The sequence below is a fragment of the Pollicipes pollicipes genome, unplaced genomic scaffold (genome assembly GCF_011947565.3).
Source record: "Pollicipes pollicipes isolate AB1234 unplaced genomic scaffold, Ppol_2.1 Scaffold_1600;HRSCAF=1878_pilon_pilon_pilon, whole genome shotgun sequence".
Taxonomy (NCBI): Eukaryota; Metazoa; Arthropoda; class Thecostraca; order Pollicipedomorpha; family Pollicipedidae; genus Pollicipes; species Pollicipes pollicipes.
The window spans coordinates 3841356-3856411 of NW_023595962.1; the positions used below are offsets into that span (position 1 = coordinate 3841356).

The 15056-nt window shown below is 52.2% G+C and overlaps 2 protein-coding genes and 1 long non-coding RNA gene across 3 annotated transcripts in view; 2 read left to right on the plus strand and 1 right to left on the minus strand.

Moving 5' to 3' along the window:
• LOC119092901 (caspase-2) overlaps positions 1–1402 on the minus strand; it is a 4044-nt gene extending 2642 nt beyond the window's left edge. The window contains exon 1 of the mRNA XM_037215805.1: positions 1319–1402. The gene's annotated coding sequence lies outside the window, so the exon portion shown is untranslated. The remainder of the gene's footprint in view (positions 1–1318) is intronic.
• Positions 1403–7905: 6503 nt separating this feature from the next.
• On the plus strand, positions 7906–11091 carry LOC119089934 (uncharacterized). Its single transcript, XR_005093197.1, has 3 exons — positions 7906–8039; positions 10311–10388; positions 11052–11091. It is a non-coding gene; the product is annotated as an uncharacterized LOC119089934 (long non-coding RNA).
• A 47-nt stretch (positions 11092–11138) lies between these two features.
• The window catches only part of Prp5 (pre-mRNA processing factor 5), a 39656-nt gene continuing 35738 nt past the window's right edge, over positions 11139–15056 (plus strand). Inside the window, exons 1-5 of the mRNA XM_037212731.1 lie at positions 11139–11207; positions 11691–11850; positions 12640–12769; positions 13464–13660; positions 14499–14814. Of these exons, the coding sequence (XP_037068626.1) occupies positions 12670–12769; positions 13464–13660; positions 14499–14814 (613 nt within the window). The 5' untranslated portion in view covers positions 11139–11207; positions 11691–11850; positions 12640–12669. The remainder of the gene's footprint in view (positions 11208–11690; positions 11851–12639; positions 12770–13463; positions 13661–14498; positions 14815–15056) is intronic.

The following is a 15056-nucleotide window of genomic DNA, read 5'->3' on the forward strand; positions in this document are numbered from 1 at the left end:
CACATCCAGGTCAGCCAGCTGGTCTGGCTAAAACATGTGCATGATTTATCACTCTGTGGCACGTGCTCAACATATGTGACTTTTAATCCTCATATTGGAAGAACTTTCTTGTGTGACACAAAGCCTACTTACAAAAGCAACCATGATCATGTTAGCAGGGTTACTGGCTCTTTTGTTTAACAATTGTCATTTTTATAAATTTAGTCCCAATGGCTTGCATGGGTCACTTTGGGTTCAGAGTACCTGCTAAGCAAAGCTTGTTGTGTGCACCCCACACCCACCGCCCAAGCGTGCAGTCCATTTCAACTGACAATTTTCCCTTGCCCTTTTGCCAGACAGGAATGGGGAGGTTTTTAACCTGCCCAAAATGCTGCGGCATGGTCACCAGGGGCCTGGGTTGACCCCTGTTGGCCAGTTGCCAGCTGATGTTTCCATTGAGTCAGGTCAAACCAAGCAATGCACCCACTCTGGGACTGTACCCAGTGCCACTGGATTAGGAGTCCAGAATCTTCCCCCAGACCAGGGAGGTGGCATTTGAAATATTTAAGCTTATTTCACTGACAAAAGTACGGACAAAGCACTGGAAAAATATTACTGCCTACAGCAGATTCTTTAGAAATTTCAGAATGCAGCATAGGGAGAACAGAGAATAAAAAATTGCAATTAAAAGGGGCAAAATAAAAGAGGGGATTGGCAGCACAGTACTGTTTGGATGTATTACACAATACCACCAAACTGGGAGAATTGTATCCAGTTCTGCTAAAAATTACATGCCAGCAAAAGTATTAGGTGCCTAGTTGTTACACCACATGGAATGTATAATCCACAATCATCAGCAAACAGCCCTTTAGCATAGCGTACCATTCAGATGAATGGAAAAAAACAAAACTTTGCTTCAGTGTTACAGCATTGTCTTGGCTATTTCAGTCATACAAATTTGATTTAACGCTCCTTTAAAAAATGTGCCGATCTGCTAATTACACCACGTATGTCCAGACCACTGCAAAACTGCTGTCTATGGCAGATGATGATACTTTGGGCTTGAGGGCAAACAGTCTGCATTTGATATGCAGAGTGAACAAACAGAATGAAGACACTATTGGAAGACAAAGGATAGTAAGCATTGGGAGACAAGGGATAAGTGTAAAATTGCCAAAAAAAAACAAAAGCCTCAAAGCTTTGCACAAGCTGAACACACTACAAATATTTGAGAACAAGCAGCAACAGGTGTGGCCACGGCACACAGCCACAATACCACACCAAAATGTGACGAATTTACTGATATACGCGTGAAAAAGCTCATTGGTAAGAAATTTACCTCCCACACACAGCTGGCCCGTACCAATCCACAAGGTCCACCTGCAGCCGCAATGTCAGCCGCAATGACCAGGGCCCAGCAATGACTCACAAATGTAAATCAAGGCGCCTTTGTAGAGGGCACAAAGAATCATTCGTAGCGAGAGCGCCAGTTGGGGATGCTTTACTTCTTCCAAGATACGTAGAGCTGGACATCACTACTTCGTCGCGATCCATACAGCCAAACCCCCCGCGATGCTGCACCAATTTTCCCAGATACAACACAATTTGAAAGCGAGCATGAAGTTTTAATGGGTGGTCTGAAACTGGTGCTTTCAGGTCACCATCTTGACCTTCAAAAACCGCACAAGCCCCGTGAAGGCATCGCAGCCAAGTACAAACTCGGAAGCCGCCCGACCAGGCTTCCTAGATGTTTTACCATAAGATAGAGGAGATGCAGTTTCATCAGCCGTCCCGGACCTGGTGATCTCAGGTCACCGCCTTTAACCATCAAAAACCGCGTAGCCACTTTGAGACCTTGCTGCCATGTCAATCCCGGAAACCGCCCGACCGGCCGACTCACACCTCCCCGTCCGACCCCCGCGATCTCCTCGCAACGTTTGCCAGCAGACAGACCACCGACTCTGAAGCTGCTGATTTCAAGTCACCATCTTCACGCTCAACTTTGGAGCGCATACGCCCAATGTGCTTGTTTAACGCTGTGTATTATATAATCATGAAAGCGATGGCATCAAGGGTTAGCGAGTCATCGCCCTTTCCGTGGACCGAGAACCCACCAGATTAATTAAAGGGAATGTTTCACATTTGAAGCTATTGAGGTAGGCATCAGATATGATGGGAAAAGATTACTTTTAACTATTGGTAAGCTTTCAAGGTTAAACAACGACGCTAAGTAGCAAAATTTCAAAGCTTGTAAAAATGGGCCCCAACACGTCATTGTTTGATGGTGCCATGGGATGGTTTTGTAACGACAGCAATACCTGGCAGCATCTGGCTGACAGACCTAGAGAATACCCCCAAACACATGAAAGCTGACGCCAACCGGGCATTCTCGTCGCAGGGGTTTTGTCGGGTGGCGGGTTGGTAAGAGGCATATCGGAGAAAACGTTGTACTTTGTTTGGACGTACTAATAGGAACGGAGCGTAACAGTACGATAGGGGTGCTCTCTTTCCGTATTTGGCGCATGGCCTACTATTTTGTGACCTCGCAGTATCTCCGATTCATTATCGTTGGCCACAGATGTGGACAAGCATTTAAAAACAAACTGGATGTCCACGTTTTATGGCCCTAACAACGTAATAATTGCCAGGGTACAGATGAATGAGAACATGTCACAAACTAAGCGTCATCAAACGCGGGCCAGGACAGGGGTGTCTGAGAAGGGGCTAAGCTGCATTTGGTGTTACTTTTTATAATGTACTGTTGCGGGCATGACTGTTCACACATTTGCGCTCGCTGGTCGATTTAGGTGAGTGTTGCGTGTCACATGAATTTCCCACCAGCCAAATTTTACGACTCCCGCGGTGAATAAGGCCCCCCCCAAAAAAAATCGCTTTCGCATGTTTGCAGAAAATCCGCAGCCAGCGGGTCGGAACACCCAATTCCGCGAGAAGGGGCAAGTTGGCAGACAGGCTGATGCGATTTGGCCAGTCTTGGTGGTGCCGGGACAGCTGCGGAACTTGGATGGAGGCCTCTTCGCCTGTTCGAACGGGGGCCTCTTCGGCTGTTCGAACGGAGGCCTCTTCGGCTGCTAAGACGGCGAGCCTCTTCTGCTGCTCGGACGGGGGCTCGCCAGAAATCCGTGGCGTCATTTGTGCAGGATATAAAGCCATCTGGCGGAACAACCATGCTTCTAGTCGCCGCGATATTGAGTGAAGTGATCAGATGGTCAGCCAGCAGGTGGGGCAGCTGCAGCGACTGGCATCCACGCAAACGGATACAACTGCTGTTTGTTTAGGGGGGACACGATATTTTGAAATATGGCGTATAAACTGTCATCTGAACTTATGGAGGTCGTGCAAACGACGCTTGCTAAAACGGTATTGCATTTTTAATACCGATGGAAGGTCCATGTGTGTCTGCCACCCAGAGACATCAGGATGCATTATCCACAACACAAATTCAAGCAAAACTGTTAAAAAAATAAGAGGCGTCTTTGCCATGTCCTGAATTAGGCATATTGGGAGCTAGCGTCGCAAATGTCATAAACCATTTTTGTAATGGCCTTGGTAAAAACATTTACCAGAAAATGCTATAGTTGGCTTGCTAAGCCCGCGATTTCTTTACCATAGCCATTATCATTTGATTTGGCTTTGGCATGTGTCATAACAGGACGGCACGATTTGCCGTAAACGTGTAATCAAACAATTGCAATTCTCACGTAAGATTCTCACATTTAGTTTGACAGCCTTTTCCCTTTATTTGGACTTCCCACTTCGCTATTAATGCGACATGGTCATTTCAGCTTGGTCATCATTATGCCACTCAAAATACGATTGCTTTCAAAGTCCCGTTGGCAGGTTGCCAAAGTTCGAGGGCCGGTCAAACCCCTGGCGGTCACGTGTCTTTAGGGTACAAGCCGATACCCTGTTACGAGAATGAGTGATAAGAGACGTCTTTTACCTTAGCCCCCATGTTCATAGCGGTCGTCCACTTCCTTAAGAAATCCAAAATCAAAACACACACACACACACACACACACACACACACACACACACACACACACACACACACACACACACACACACACACAAGCAGCCACACAAGTTAGCCTTTCCGTGGGATTTGTTATCTAGGCTTCGCCCGCTTCTTAACATTCGACGGTCACAACGCCTCAGTTGTACGTCTACTTGTATGGAGGCATCTAAGAACTACATGCGGTCGGTTCAATCAATTGCGAAAATATAAGCTCAATTAGAGTAACATGCGCTGGTGATATTCATAGCTTGGCCATGCTTCACGGGGATCCTTTCCGGAGAAAACTTACATCATCATGGCTTTGTCATTCGCTTGTCATTCACCGTTCTCTTCATTCCCTGATATGCTATAAGGGTTTCGACACCTGTGATATGTATTTTACTCAAAATCAGTCAAGTTGGGTTGTCCACTAAAAAATAGCTACCATCGCGAGAATAAAGTTGAAATGACATAGCTTCTCTCAAAGGAACCTATTTCGTCTAAAGCGGTCTTCAGCATGTCAATCGGCACTGCTGACCAGCGCCTGTGTTGCAGGTTCGACATGGAAGCCGCTGCCGTTCCTGGTGACCCTGGACGTCGCCGTTTGGTTGGCCGCTGCGAGGACGCCTGACAGCCTTCACAGCCACTTCCCTGGTTTACATGGACACCTGACAGTTTTCACAGCCACTTCCCTGGTTTCCATGGACACCTGACAGCTTTCACAGCCACTTCCCTGGTTTTCATGGACACCTGACAGCTTTCACAGCCACTTCCCTGGTTTCCATGGACACCTGACAGTTTTCACGGCCACTTCCCTGGTTTCCATGGACACCTGACAGCTTTCACAGCCACTTCCCTGGTTTCCATTGACACCTGACAGCTTTCACAGCCACTTCCCTGGTTTCCATGGCGTCGGGCGCCTGTTGCTCGTGTCCCATTGAGCATCGTGGGCGACCCGGCGCATTCGTCCCTCTAAACGCAACGCCCGCTGTAGCTGAATGCTGTTGATGCCGGAGGTGCTGTCGGGCTTCATGCACGTGGATGCATGCGATCGGCATCGCTAGCGCCGCAATGTCGGTTCCAGTGCGTAAGTGGCCATCGTTAGAACTGGACTTTGGAGGAGCTCGGTGGGATCTTGTAATGTGTGCGTTGAAATTGTGCGAGGCTGAAGAGAAGCGCGTCAGATCGGTTAGAATCATTTCAGAGATGTCGTTGACAGACATGCGTCCGTGTATGTGAGATGTCTGCTCTCGTGTCTGACGAGAGTCTAAATCGACCTTGCATGAATGAAGTTTTAACCGGGATTCAGATGAATCGATTCACCTTGCATATGCATTATCCTCAAGCCCAAAATAAATACGTAGGTTCTTTAGGCGTTTGATATATACATGCTGCAGGCACTGCCCAGATAAATCCAGACCAAGGCATCGAACACAATTTTGGCCTCAAAGCAGAAGCACCATGTCTGTATGTCTTAACACGCGCTCGGGTTGGGGTCAATTTGACCTCCCGAAAGTTTTTTATAAAATAATTTTTGAACGGTGAGGCGCAGCCGCGCCGAACTTTGCATAGTTATAGGCAATGAAATAGCGGATCTTTTGGTATGCAAAAGTGATGTACCTTGTGAGGTCGCTGCCCTACGGCAGGTCAAAGTTGTCCTGTGACTCTCAGCGAAGGTAATTTCTAGGGAATCGTTCAAAGTGATTTGCCAACGAAGTGTTAGACGAAGCTACACATCTGAAATAGTTTCTTAGACAATCAAGCGATTAAATTTAGGATTGCGACAAATTGCATTGACCTAAGGCTAAGCATGAAGGTCACACCAAGGTCCAAACGAGCGTGCTTTTTCACTGAAAAGCTTGCTGTACGAAGAAGTTTCTTGATATTCACTACGAATTTATTGATGGTAGGAACCGCGGCGGACATCTTCCATAGACTTGTCAAAAGTTAGACTAGGCCACTGACCTAAATAAACCCAGATCAATCTTTTGTATGTATGAATGTGCTGCCTAGTGTGCTCCTAAGCGTTTATTCAAGTGCAAAACCCAAACAATCTCGTGGCTTTTTCACCCCAATGAACTTTTAAAGGTTCTACACAGTCACCGACCCAAAAATGAACCCGGTTTCATAAGAAAGTCTGGGGCACTTTGCATACCTAAATTAAGTTTGAACTTGTTTAACCTACTTGACCCGAAGGCCATGCACTACGAATCTAAGAGTTTGACACAAGTGAGTTCACACTCAGACCAACTCTCTCTGTAAATCTTATGTTTACCTCTTTTATTTTTTTTTGTTAATCCTAGGGGGGATCAAAGTGACCTCCACCCGAGCGAACGGTATTCAGCCTGCCACCCGGCGCGCGCGTTTACACACGCAGTGTAGGACTCCTAAAACCAAGCGCAGTGGAGGGAAGGGGTGGATCTTGCCCCCCCCCCCCCCCCCTCCCGCCCGCCGACTATCTCGAGAAGCGTGAGAGGAAGAGTAACGAAATTCCCAGGGCGGCTAGGTACTACAGGAAACTAAGTTGTGAAGAATCATGGCACAAGGCCGGCATCTTCAGGGGCAAATGGGGTCAATCAATTCTGGAATGGTTTGCATGCTTGGCTTGCCAACCTTGTGAATTGCTGCGATTTTGTTTAAATGTACTGAAACGTTAACAAGTTTTGCTGTTGACATGATATGAGATACAACAAATATTTGTTGAATCTGTTGTAATATATGTTGCCATTTGACCTCACCCCCGCTCCAGAGTGGCGGTCGTTCAGCCGCTCGGCTCACCGGCCAGGCGGATGGCAGACCGAGCGCAACCGACGCTCTAAGGAGACAGCTGAAGTGCGTCAGCAGCGATGAATGAAATATACAAATGCTTTGCTTCGTGAGAGCAAACGACAGGAGTTTTCAGAACGTTCCGAGGTCAACGTGGCAACATGACATGATTCACAAATCAGGATTTGCGTTTGTGGCAATCGTGAGGTTGACCTAGATGGATCCCACTGGCCTGTTGTAAACTCGACCTGAACTGACGTTGGTGACCCAGCAATACTACCATAACGTATACATAAAAAGTATCTTTAAAACAGCATACGTATAAAAGTATACATAACAAGCCGCCAGTGCTGTCAGTGCTTCCTCACCAATCAGTAATTCCCTGCTGCATAGATGTAAGTTCTGCTGTTCCAGTGTCTCGCCTCCGGCTCGCGGGTACACGGTACGTTTGTAGTCACTTCTGTGCTTAGCGATTGTCACAGGCACTTCACACAGTCCGTCCCGCCGGCGCGTCCGTCCTCGCGCCAACGGCCCTCAGGATCTTCTCCTTGTTACTGCCTCCTTTCCTGGTCCCCGCGGCGCATCCCTCGCACGGAACGCCTGGAGCAGGAGAAGGGGAACGGGAGCGCCTCTAAGCGGCGCTCGCCAAACTACGCAAGCACTTCAGTCGGCTAGGCACATAGGTGTTCTCTGACAGCGTACACTATGAACCGGGAGCACATCAGCGCCTTTTCCCACGCTCCAGTCGCTGGCTGCGTTGTTGACTTTGTCAGGCTATATCTCACAATTTCCTGATCGATTGTCTGCTTTTTACTTTAAGCAAAACGCTAGGGTTTCACTTGCATATAGGCAAAAAATATACAAATCCCCATTCACTCGGGAAATATTCTTTAAAAAAAACAGAAAGGGGAGGATTTCGCTCCCCTCCAAGTCACCCCTCCCCTCCTTTCCCTACTCCCTTTTGCCCCTCCTCTGCACTTTTACTTCTCTGGGGAGCAGGAAAAAAGTACAAATACACAACAAACGGATTTATCTGGGGATACTTTCATCACGATTGCGTCACTGAATACTAACAGCTGACACAGAAACTGAATGTCTCTTATCGCAGCGCACATATGCGCCACTTACAACTGAGAGCAGCGGCGTGAGATGTGTTCAGGGCGCTAGGTGTGTGGGACCGCAATTCAGCTAGCATTAAGGAATCTTCTCTCCAAACGTTTCCATTGTACCGGTGAATCAAAGGCCGACAAATTCATTCAGGGATGCCAAAAGATGGAAGGTATGCCATGTGCCACTGTATGCTGCAATACCACGCAATGTTTTTGAAGAAATAGCAAGGCTGGTTTGTTGTGAGAGTCCTTGTATCTTACCTTGCAGCAAAGTTGATACTATCAATAAAGTCAATCAACTATAAAAATGTTGTGATGCTGGTAAACTACGATCAAATTATCTACAATCAAATCATCCAAAATATACCAATTTTGCTAAAAGGATTTCACCTGACATGTGACATGTAACCACATCCTCCAAGTATGTAGGTCAGCTGTCTAAAGCCATTAAACTGCAACAACATTGGTATACACTCTGTATTGCAAAATCAGGCATCTGGCACATAGTTGTTCAAGTGTGTAATAAACTACCTTCCTGAGCTACTTACAATTATGTGTTTGCAACTTGGGAAGGATTTTGGAGCTTCAGTGTTTCAATATTCATCCAATTGAGTGGTGGGACTGCCAAAGTGTTTTCATGCTGTTACCCCCCAGCTGGGGATCACTTCCTGTCACCCCTCTCCCTTGCTCCAAATTTGCTGATCAGCATCAAACTGGGCTGAAGTCAACCTAGCATCTCAGCACCTTGGGGTTGACTAAATCAACTGGGCAGGTCAGATGTCTGTGTTTAGGGTCAAAGAGCAACAGATGAGCATGTAAAAACCCAGGTGCAGGCTATAGGAGGTCACTGGAAAACTAGGGATTCTAGTAGCATGAAATTTATATTTATATCCTGGAAACCCTGCTGGATGACTTTTGGAATACCACTGGTGATTCAATACCAGCCAGCTTCAAGTCCCAGAGCAGGTACATTGTTTGGTCCAACTTATTTGGAAAGGTCAAGTCATGACTGGCCTTTCACCATGTGACCATTTAACCTTTGACCTCTGGCCATGACTGGTGAACCCAGGCCTGGAGCTTCCATGCCATAGTATTTTTTGGTAAGTGCTCTGCAGTCCTGTCCTGTAGAAGTGGAGGTATAACATTATCCATTGAACAAGATAGCACAACTTTGGTGGCAGTTTCAGGGGTGCACTCAACAGACTGTGCCTTTGTAGCTGTGTGCTGGGGCCCAGTGTCAGTCTTGTGAACCACTTGGAAAAATGATAATTGAAATAAATATGTGTATGGCAAACAGTGTGGTAACAGCCTTTGGTGAGGATAAGTAGTCAAACCAAAGCAAGTTTTATCTCTTAAGGTGCATGGTAGATATTAGCTGAAACCTCAGCAACATTGTAAAATACTGTGGCTAACAACGTTGTTCATGTGCGGTCCTTCTTGCAACGTGATGCTGTTGTTTCCAAGATGTGTGCTAATTGCTTTAATGGTTATTGCATGTCAGATACTTAGATGCATGCCTGGTGCCAGGCCCCATCTTATACTGCCCCAGGCAGTAACAGACAGGTTCATAGGTTTTAACAGACAGACAGGTTATAACAGACACAGGTTATAACAGACATAACAGGCAGCATTATATACAGCATATAACAGACAGGTTATAGCAGACAGACTCACCTGATGCTCAAGCATTTTTCTCCTGTCAAGCTAAACATGGTGTAGAATGGGTGGGCACATCACTTCTATTAAGGAAGATCAATTATTGAGCAGTGCATGTGACCTGCTTGAAGTGACTGCTTACATAATTTGCTTCCCTTTTTCCTACAACAAATTTGCCAATCATGTATGTGCTAGGACCAAAGTTTCATTATAGACTAGGACATGAATGACAGGTCCTTGCTAATAGCACTAATGGTTGACTGCATCTGAGTTTACTTTTACAAACTTACAGCACCTGTTGCCATGAAACCCTCTTTTTTATAAATGTTTTATGAATGAGTTTCGCTTTTAAAAATGTACAGCACTTGTTGCCATGAAATCCTCTTTTTTATAAATGTTGCTTGTACCCAGCGCTTAAGGTAATATGTAACCAAACCTGATCTGGCCTGGCCAGACCTTGCCTTGCCATACATTACCTGGCCTAAACAGTCCTGACCTGATTTGACCTATGGTGACCTAAACTAATCTTGGTTGACCTGGCATGACCTGTCCAGACCTTACCATGCTACAGACTTGAGGCTGACTAAAGTCCTGTCCTGTAGCTGGCACACCCTAAGTACCAAACTATTCCAGTTTGTGCTGCGCACTGTCCCACCTTCTTCCATCCCCCTCCCCCTCCCCCCACCAACCCCATCAGACACCAATCCTTGGCCCTGCTATCACTGCACCTGCCACCGTGAGGCGCCCCCCCCCCCCTCCCCGCTGACGGCCGGGCCGTGCCCCAGGTCGTACCGGCGCCGGAGCCGCTCCTCCAGCGGCGGAGACTCGGGCGGCGACAAGGACCGGCGGAAGCGCACCACCAGGTGAGGCGGCGGCGGCGGCGGCCAGCTGGCCATGACGTCAGGCTGAGCTCGGCGGGGTGGCGCTCCCGCCTGCGGCGTCAGCTGACCGGGCCTGAGCCAGCGTGTCCGTCATCACAGGGCTGCAGAGGTGCTGGGGAGGCGGCTGTTGTCGTCGCTAAGTGGGTGGCAGATGTCTGACGGACGGTGAAGGCCGTGCCGCTTTAAGAACCTTTTCCATCAGCATTTGGGCTTTGGATGTCATGTGGTAATGACTTGTGTGCTGGAGAGTAACTGCAGGTGATGCTTTTCTATGATAATGGTGATACATTTCTTTTGTTTTGCTTGCCAACAACCAGGCGGAAATAGCCGTGGCCAATCGCGGCTACCTTTTTGATGTCTGCATCGTACTGTATGTCATTGTACTGTATTTTATTATCATGTTGGGCCTGTTGGATCATGGCGTACTCCGCACTGCTACAGTGCTGCCCTCTACACCGCACGCGCCCCCGCTCCAAGCCCCGCCCCACGCTTGACGCGCCGCGGTCCTCATCCAGCACGTGCGCGGACGTTCCCGCCGGCTTACACCGTGCTGCGGAGCCGTGTGTGGCCCGCACCGCGCTGAGCGTACCGTCCCCGCGCGCCCGTGCCGCCCCGCGCTGATGTGACTCCGGGCGTGGCCGGCAGGCGGCGCTCGCGGTCGCGCAGCAAGGAGCGCTCCTCGCGCCGCCGGTCGCCGGTGCGGGCGTCGCGCCGTGAGCGCGACCGCACGCGCCGCGACCGGCTCTCGCGCCGCTCACGCAGCCGGGAGCACAAGCGCAGCCGCAGCCGCAGCCGCAGCAGGTCAGCCGGCGGCTGGGGGCTCGCCGCGGAGGGCAGGGAAGCGTGGGTAGTCGATGCCAGGCGGCAGCCCCAGCCCGCCGTCGCCGCAGGCAGGCCCGCCTTCCGCGCCTGACGGCCGCCGGTCTGGGGTCTGCTGGAGCTGTCGGCTTGTTCTGGGCTTATGTTTGCTCTCTGTTCATTGAAGTGTCGCATTTGACCTGACCCTGGTACATCGTTGCGTTAAATATTGGTGTTTAAATATATATATATATATATATATATATATATATATATATATATATATATTATTTTGCGATAGCAATATTAGTTTTGGAGAATGAACGCGATTTTTATTGGCGGTTGACTGGTGACGTCACGTCTCTCACCACCATAGTTAAAGCAGAGCCATACACCAAAGACGTATGACAGTGCCTGCGCAACCCTCCGCTATCTACGGCCCGTGTTTCGGCCCCCGGAATCGCGTCATTTCCGGTGTGTGCTCAGAGACCGGAAGCGGCGCCGAAGCCGCTCTCGCTCGGGCAGCGCCGCCCGTCGGAAAGAGGAGCGCAAGGAGGACCGCAAGGAGGAGAGGAAGGAGGAGAGCAAGCAGCCCAAGGAGAAGTCGGACGAGGAGTCTGCGTTCGACCCGAGCAAGATCGATAAGGCGAGACTGATGCGGCGCGCGCGCTCGCGCATTATGCTGCGACTGGCGACGGGCCTCTGCTCGCTAAATGCATGAAATATTTCTGCCGTCCAAAGGCACAAACGCTCATGCGCCGTTAGGTAGAATAGCACTTGGACCGTTTTGCCTTGGGACGGCAGGTTTATGGTGGGTGATGCCGCTTGCTGCATCGGTCGGCCCTCAGCGGTCTTTGGCTGGGGTGTGAGCTGCTCTGCGCGTTGATACGTGGAGAGGTTCTGGTTGCGGGTGAGGTTCTGACAGCCGCCTGTCCCCCGGCGTCGCTGTCTCTAGCGTCGAGTTTTAGGGGCGTTGGGGCGCTGCCCTTAGGATTTATGTCGAGGGTGAGCGTGAAAACGTGGCGTCTGTGCTCGTTTTTGAGCGTATCTGGAGATGTTACTTCCGTTGTTTGTATCGAGCCGCGGTGCCTCCCCCCCCCCCCCTTCATACACCTTCGACTTCCTCTGTTTCTTCTGAGCCGTCGCGCCGCCGTCCTGTTTAGACGTCTCTCTCAAGCCCAGGGGGTTCTGTCGTGCGCTCCTCGAGTTCCTGCGTCCTTCCCCACCGCGCCTCCTTCCCCCCGTTTCGTTTTCTATTATTATTCTGAGCTTTGGGATTTCTCTATCCGCGTCCGCACGGCGCGCCGTCCTGGCCTGCGGCGCCGGCAGACTCGGCGCCGTCCGGGGCCCTGCCGCCGGTGCCGCGCGCGGCCGCCCCCTGCACGCGGCACCCGGAGGCTCCGCTGACCGGGCGGCGGCCGCCCCCGCTCCCCAGGAGGCCGAGCAGGCCCGGCTGGAGCTGGAGATGAAGAAGCGCCGCGAGCGGATCGAGAAGTGGCGCGCGGAGCGCAGGGTCAAGGAGATGGAGCAGGTCAAGAAGGACCTGGAGAAGGGCGTCCTGCTGGGTGAGCGCCCGCCTCCAGCGGGAGCGCACAGAGCGCTGCCAGTCTGGGACCGGCGGTGGGACCGGTGGGACCTGTCGGTGGGGCAGCTTTTGGGTCATCACCCGTTAACCAGCGACGGACGGCCGACGGGCTGGCTGGAACGGAGACCAGCGTGCCGCGCCGTTGGGCTCGGATGACCGGCTCCAGCTGCGGCTCCGCGGTCCGTTATCAATGCATGTTAAACCGTGTCCATTGCAAAGTTCCCTGCGCTGGGAATCAGATCGGCGATCGTGCGATGGTCCGGGTCTGACCGGCGGTCGTGCGATGGTCCGGGTCTGACCGGCGACCGTGCGATGGTCCAGGTCTGACCGGCGATCGTGCGATGATCCGGGTCTGACCGGCGATCGTGCGATGATCCGGGTCTGACTGGCGATCGTGAGATGGTCCGGGTCTGACCGGCGATCGTGCGATGATCCGGGTCTGCCCGGCGATCGTGCGATGGCCCGGGTCTGCCCGGCGATCGTGCGATGGTCCGGACCTGACCGGCGATCGTGCGATGGTCCGGGTCTGACCGGCGATCGTGCGATGGTCCGGGTCTGACCGGCGACCGTGCGATGGTCCGGGTCTGCCTGGCGATCGCGCGATGGTCCGGGTCTGCCCGGCGATCGCGCGATGGTCCGGGTCTGACCACCCATCGGCTGCCGGCCGCTCACAGAGAACCTGCAGGTGCCCAAGAAGAAGTGGACGCTGGACGAGGACGAGTCGGACGAGGACGAGCCGCGGCGCGCCGCCCGTCAGGAGGCCGAGAAGAACGGCTCGTCCGAGGGGCCGGCCGTGAAGGACGAGCCGGCCGACCCGACGCCGGCGGACGAGGACGAAGACGAGGTTGACCCGCTCGATGCCTTCATGCAGGTGAGGCGCTGTGAAGTGGGGATACGGCCGAAGTCCTGGAGGCACTGTTTGGGTGCACATGTCATGCGACGTGCCGATTTACGTGTGACTGTGTGTTTGTGTGATTTACGTATGACTTTGATTTACGTGTGATGCGTGAGGATGGGCATCGGCAGGTAGCTCGAAGAAGATGTTTATTTCGGAATTATTTTTTTTATTTCGGAAGTAGAAGCCCGGTGACCGTCACGTGCATCTCTGCGAGCAACGCGTGAAGTTTGAAAGCGATGCCGGCTTCGACGTGCATGGCTCAGCGGCCGCCTACCCTGGCCTGCCGGCGAGAGAGGCCCCAGAGTGCCCCAGAGGCCCAGAGGGCCCGCCCGCGGTCGGTGTTGGCGATCTCCGACAGCAGCTCGTTCACGCGTTGCTGCTGGGGCGTGGATTTCAAATGGCAACGATGCGCGTTATGCTGTTGTGCTTGGCTTAACGTTATGTGCGAGTCGCAAGAGTTGTTGGGGTTGTGGAGTCGTGCTATATGTTATACCAGCTGCGCTGGCGGCCATGCTGGGTCACGCTCGCGTGATCGGTCGCGCTCGCATGACTTGGGTCGGCTCCCTGACCGACTCCAGCACCCTCTCGGTCCGCCCAGTGACTCGGATGGCTTCTCGGCTCGTCGTGACTCCATGACTCGGTCCATCACACGCTCACTCGACCCGCCTCTCCCTCCCCATCCCCCTCCCCACCCCTGCCCCTGCCCCTGCCCCTGCCCCTGCCCCTGCCCCCGCCCCTGCCCCCGCCCCCGCCCCCGCCCCCTCTCTGAGCGCCGGTTCATCTTCTGACCGGCCGCCCCGTCCCGCCGCAGGGCGTGCACGACGAGGTTCGCAAGATCAGCAAGGCGACGCGCGCCGGCGCTGGCCCCGGCCCAGGCGGTGGTGGTGGCGGCGGCGGAGCCGTCCCGGGCGGCGGCGGCGGCGGTGACGCGGCGCCGGGCGCCGGCGGGGCGGAGGCGGCGCACAAGAAGGCGGTGGTGATCAGGGCGGTGAAGGCTCGCGCGGCACCAACCGCCGAGACCAAGGACAAGGGCGAGCTGATGGAGCAGAATCAGGACGGCCTGGAGTACTCGGAAGAGGAGGAGGAGATGGATATACACGAGGCGAATGAGAAGCTGGCGCAAAAAGGTGAGAGGCTCGCATGGACACGCGAGAAGCTCGCGCGGAAAGGCGAAAAGCGAGAGCGAAAGGGTGAGACGCTCATCCAGAGGGGTGAGACGCTCACCCAGTGCGGTGAGAATCTCACCCAGAACGGTGAGAATCTCACCCATAACGGTGAGAATCTCACCCATAACGGTGAGAATCTCACCCAGAAAGGTGAAACGCTCGCCCGTAAATGTGAGAAGCTCGCCCGTACTGGCGATGAGAGG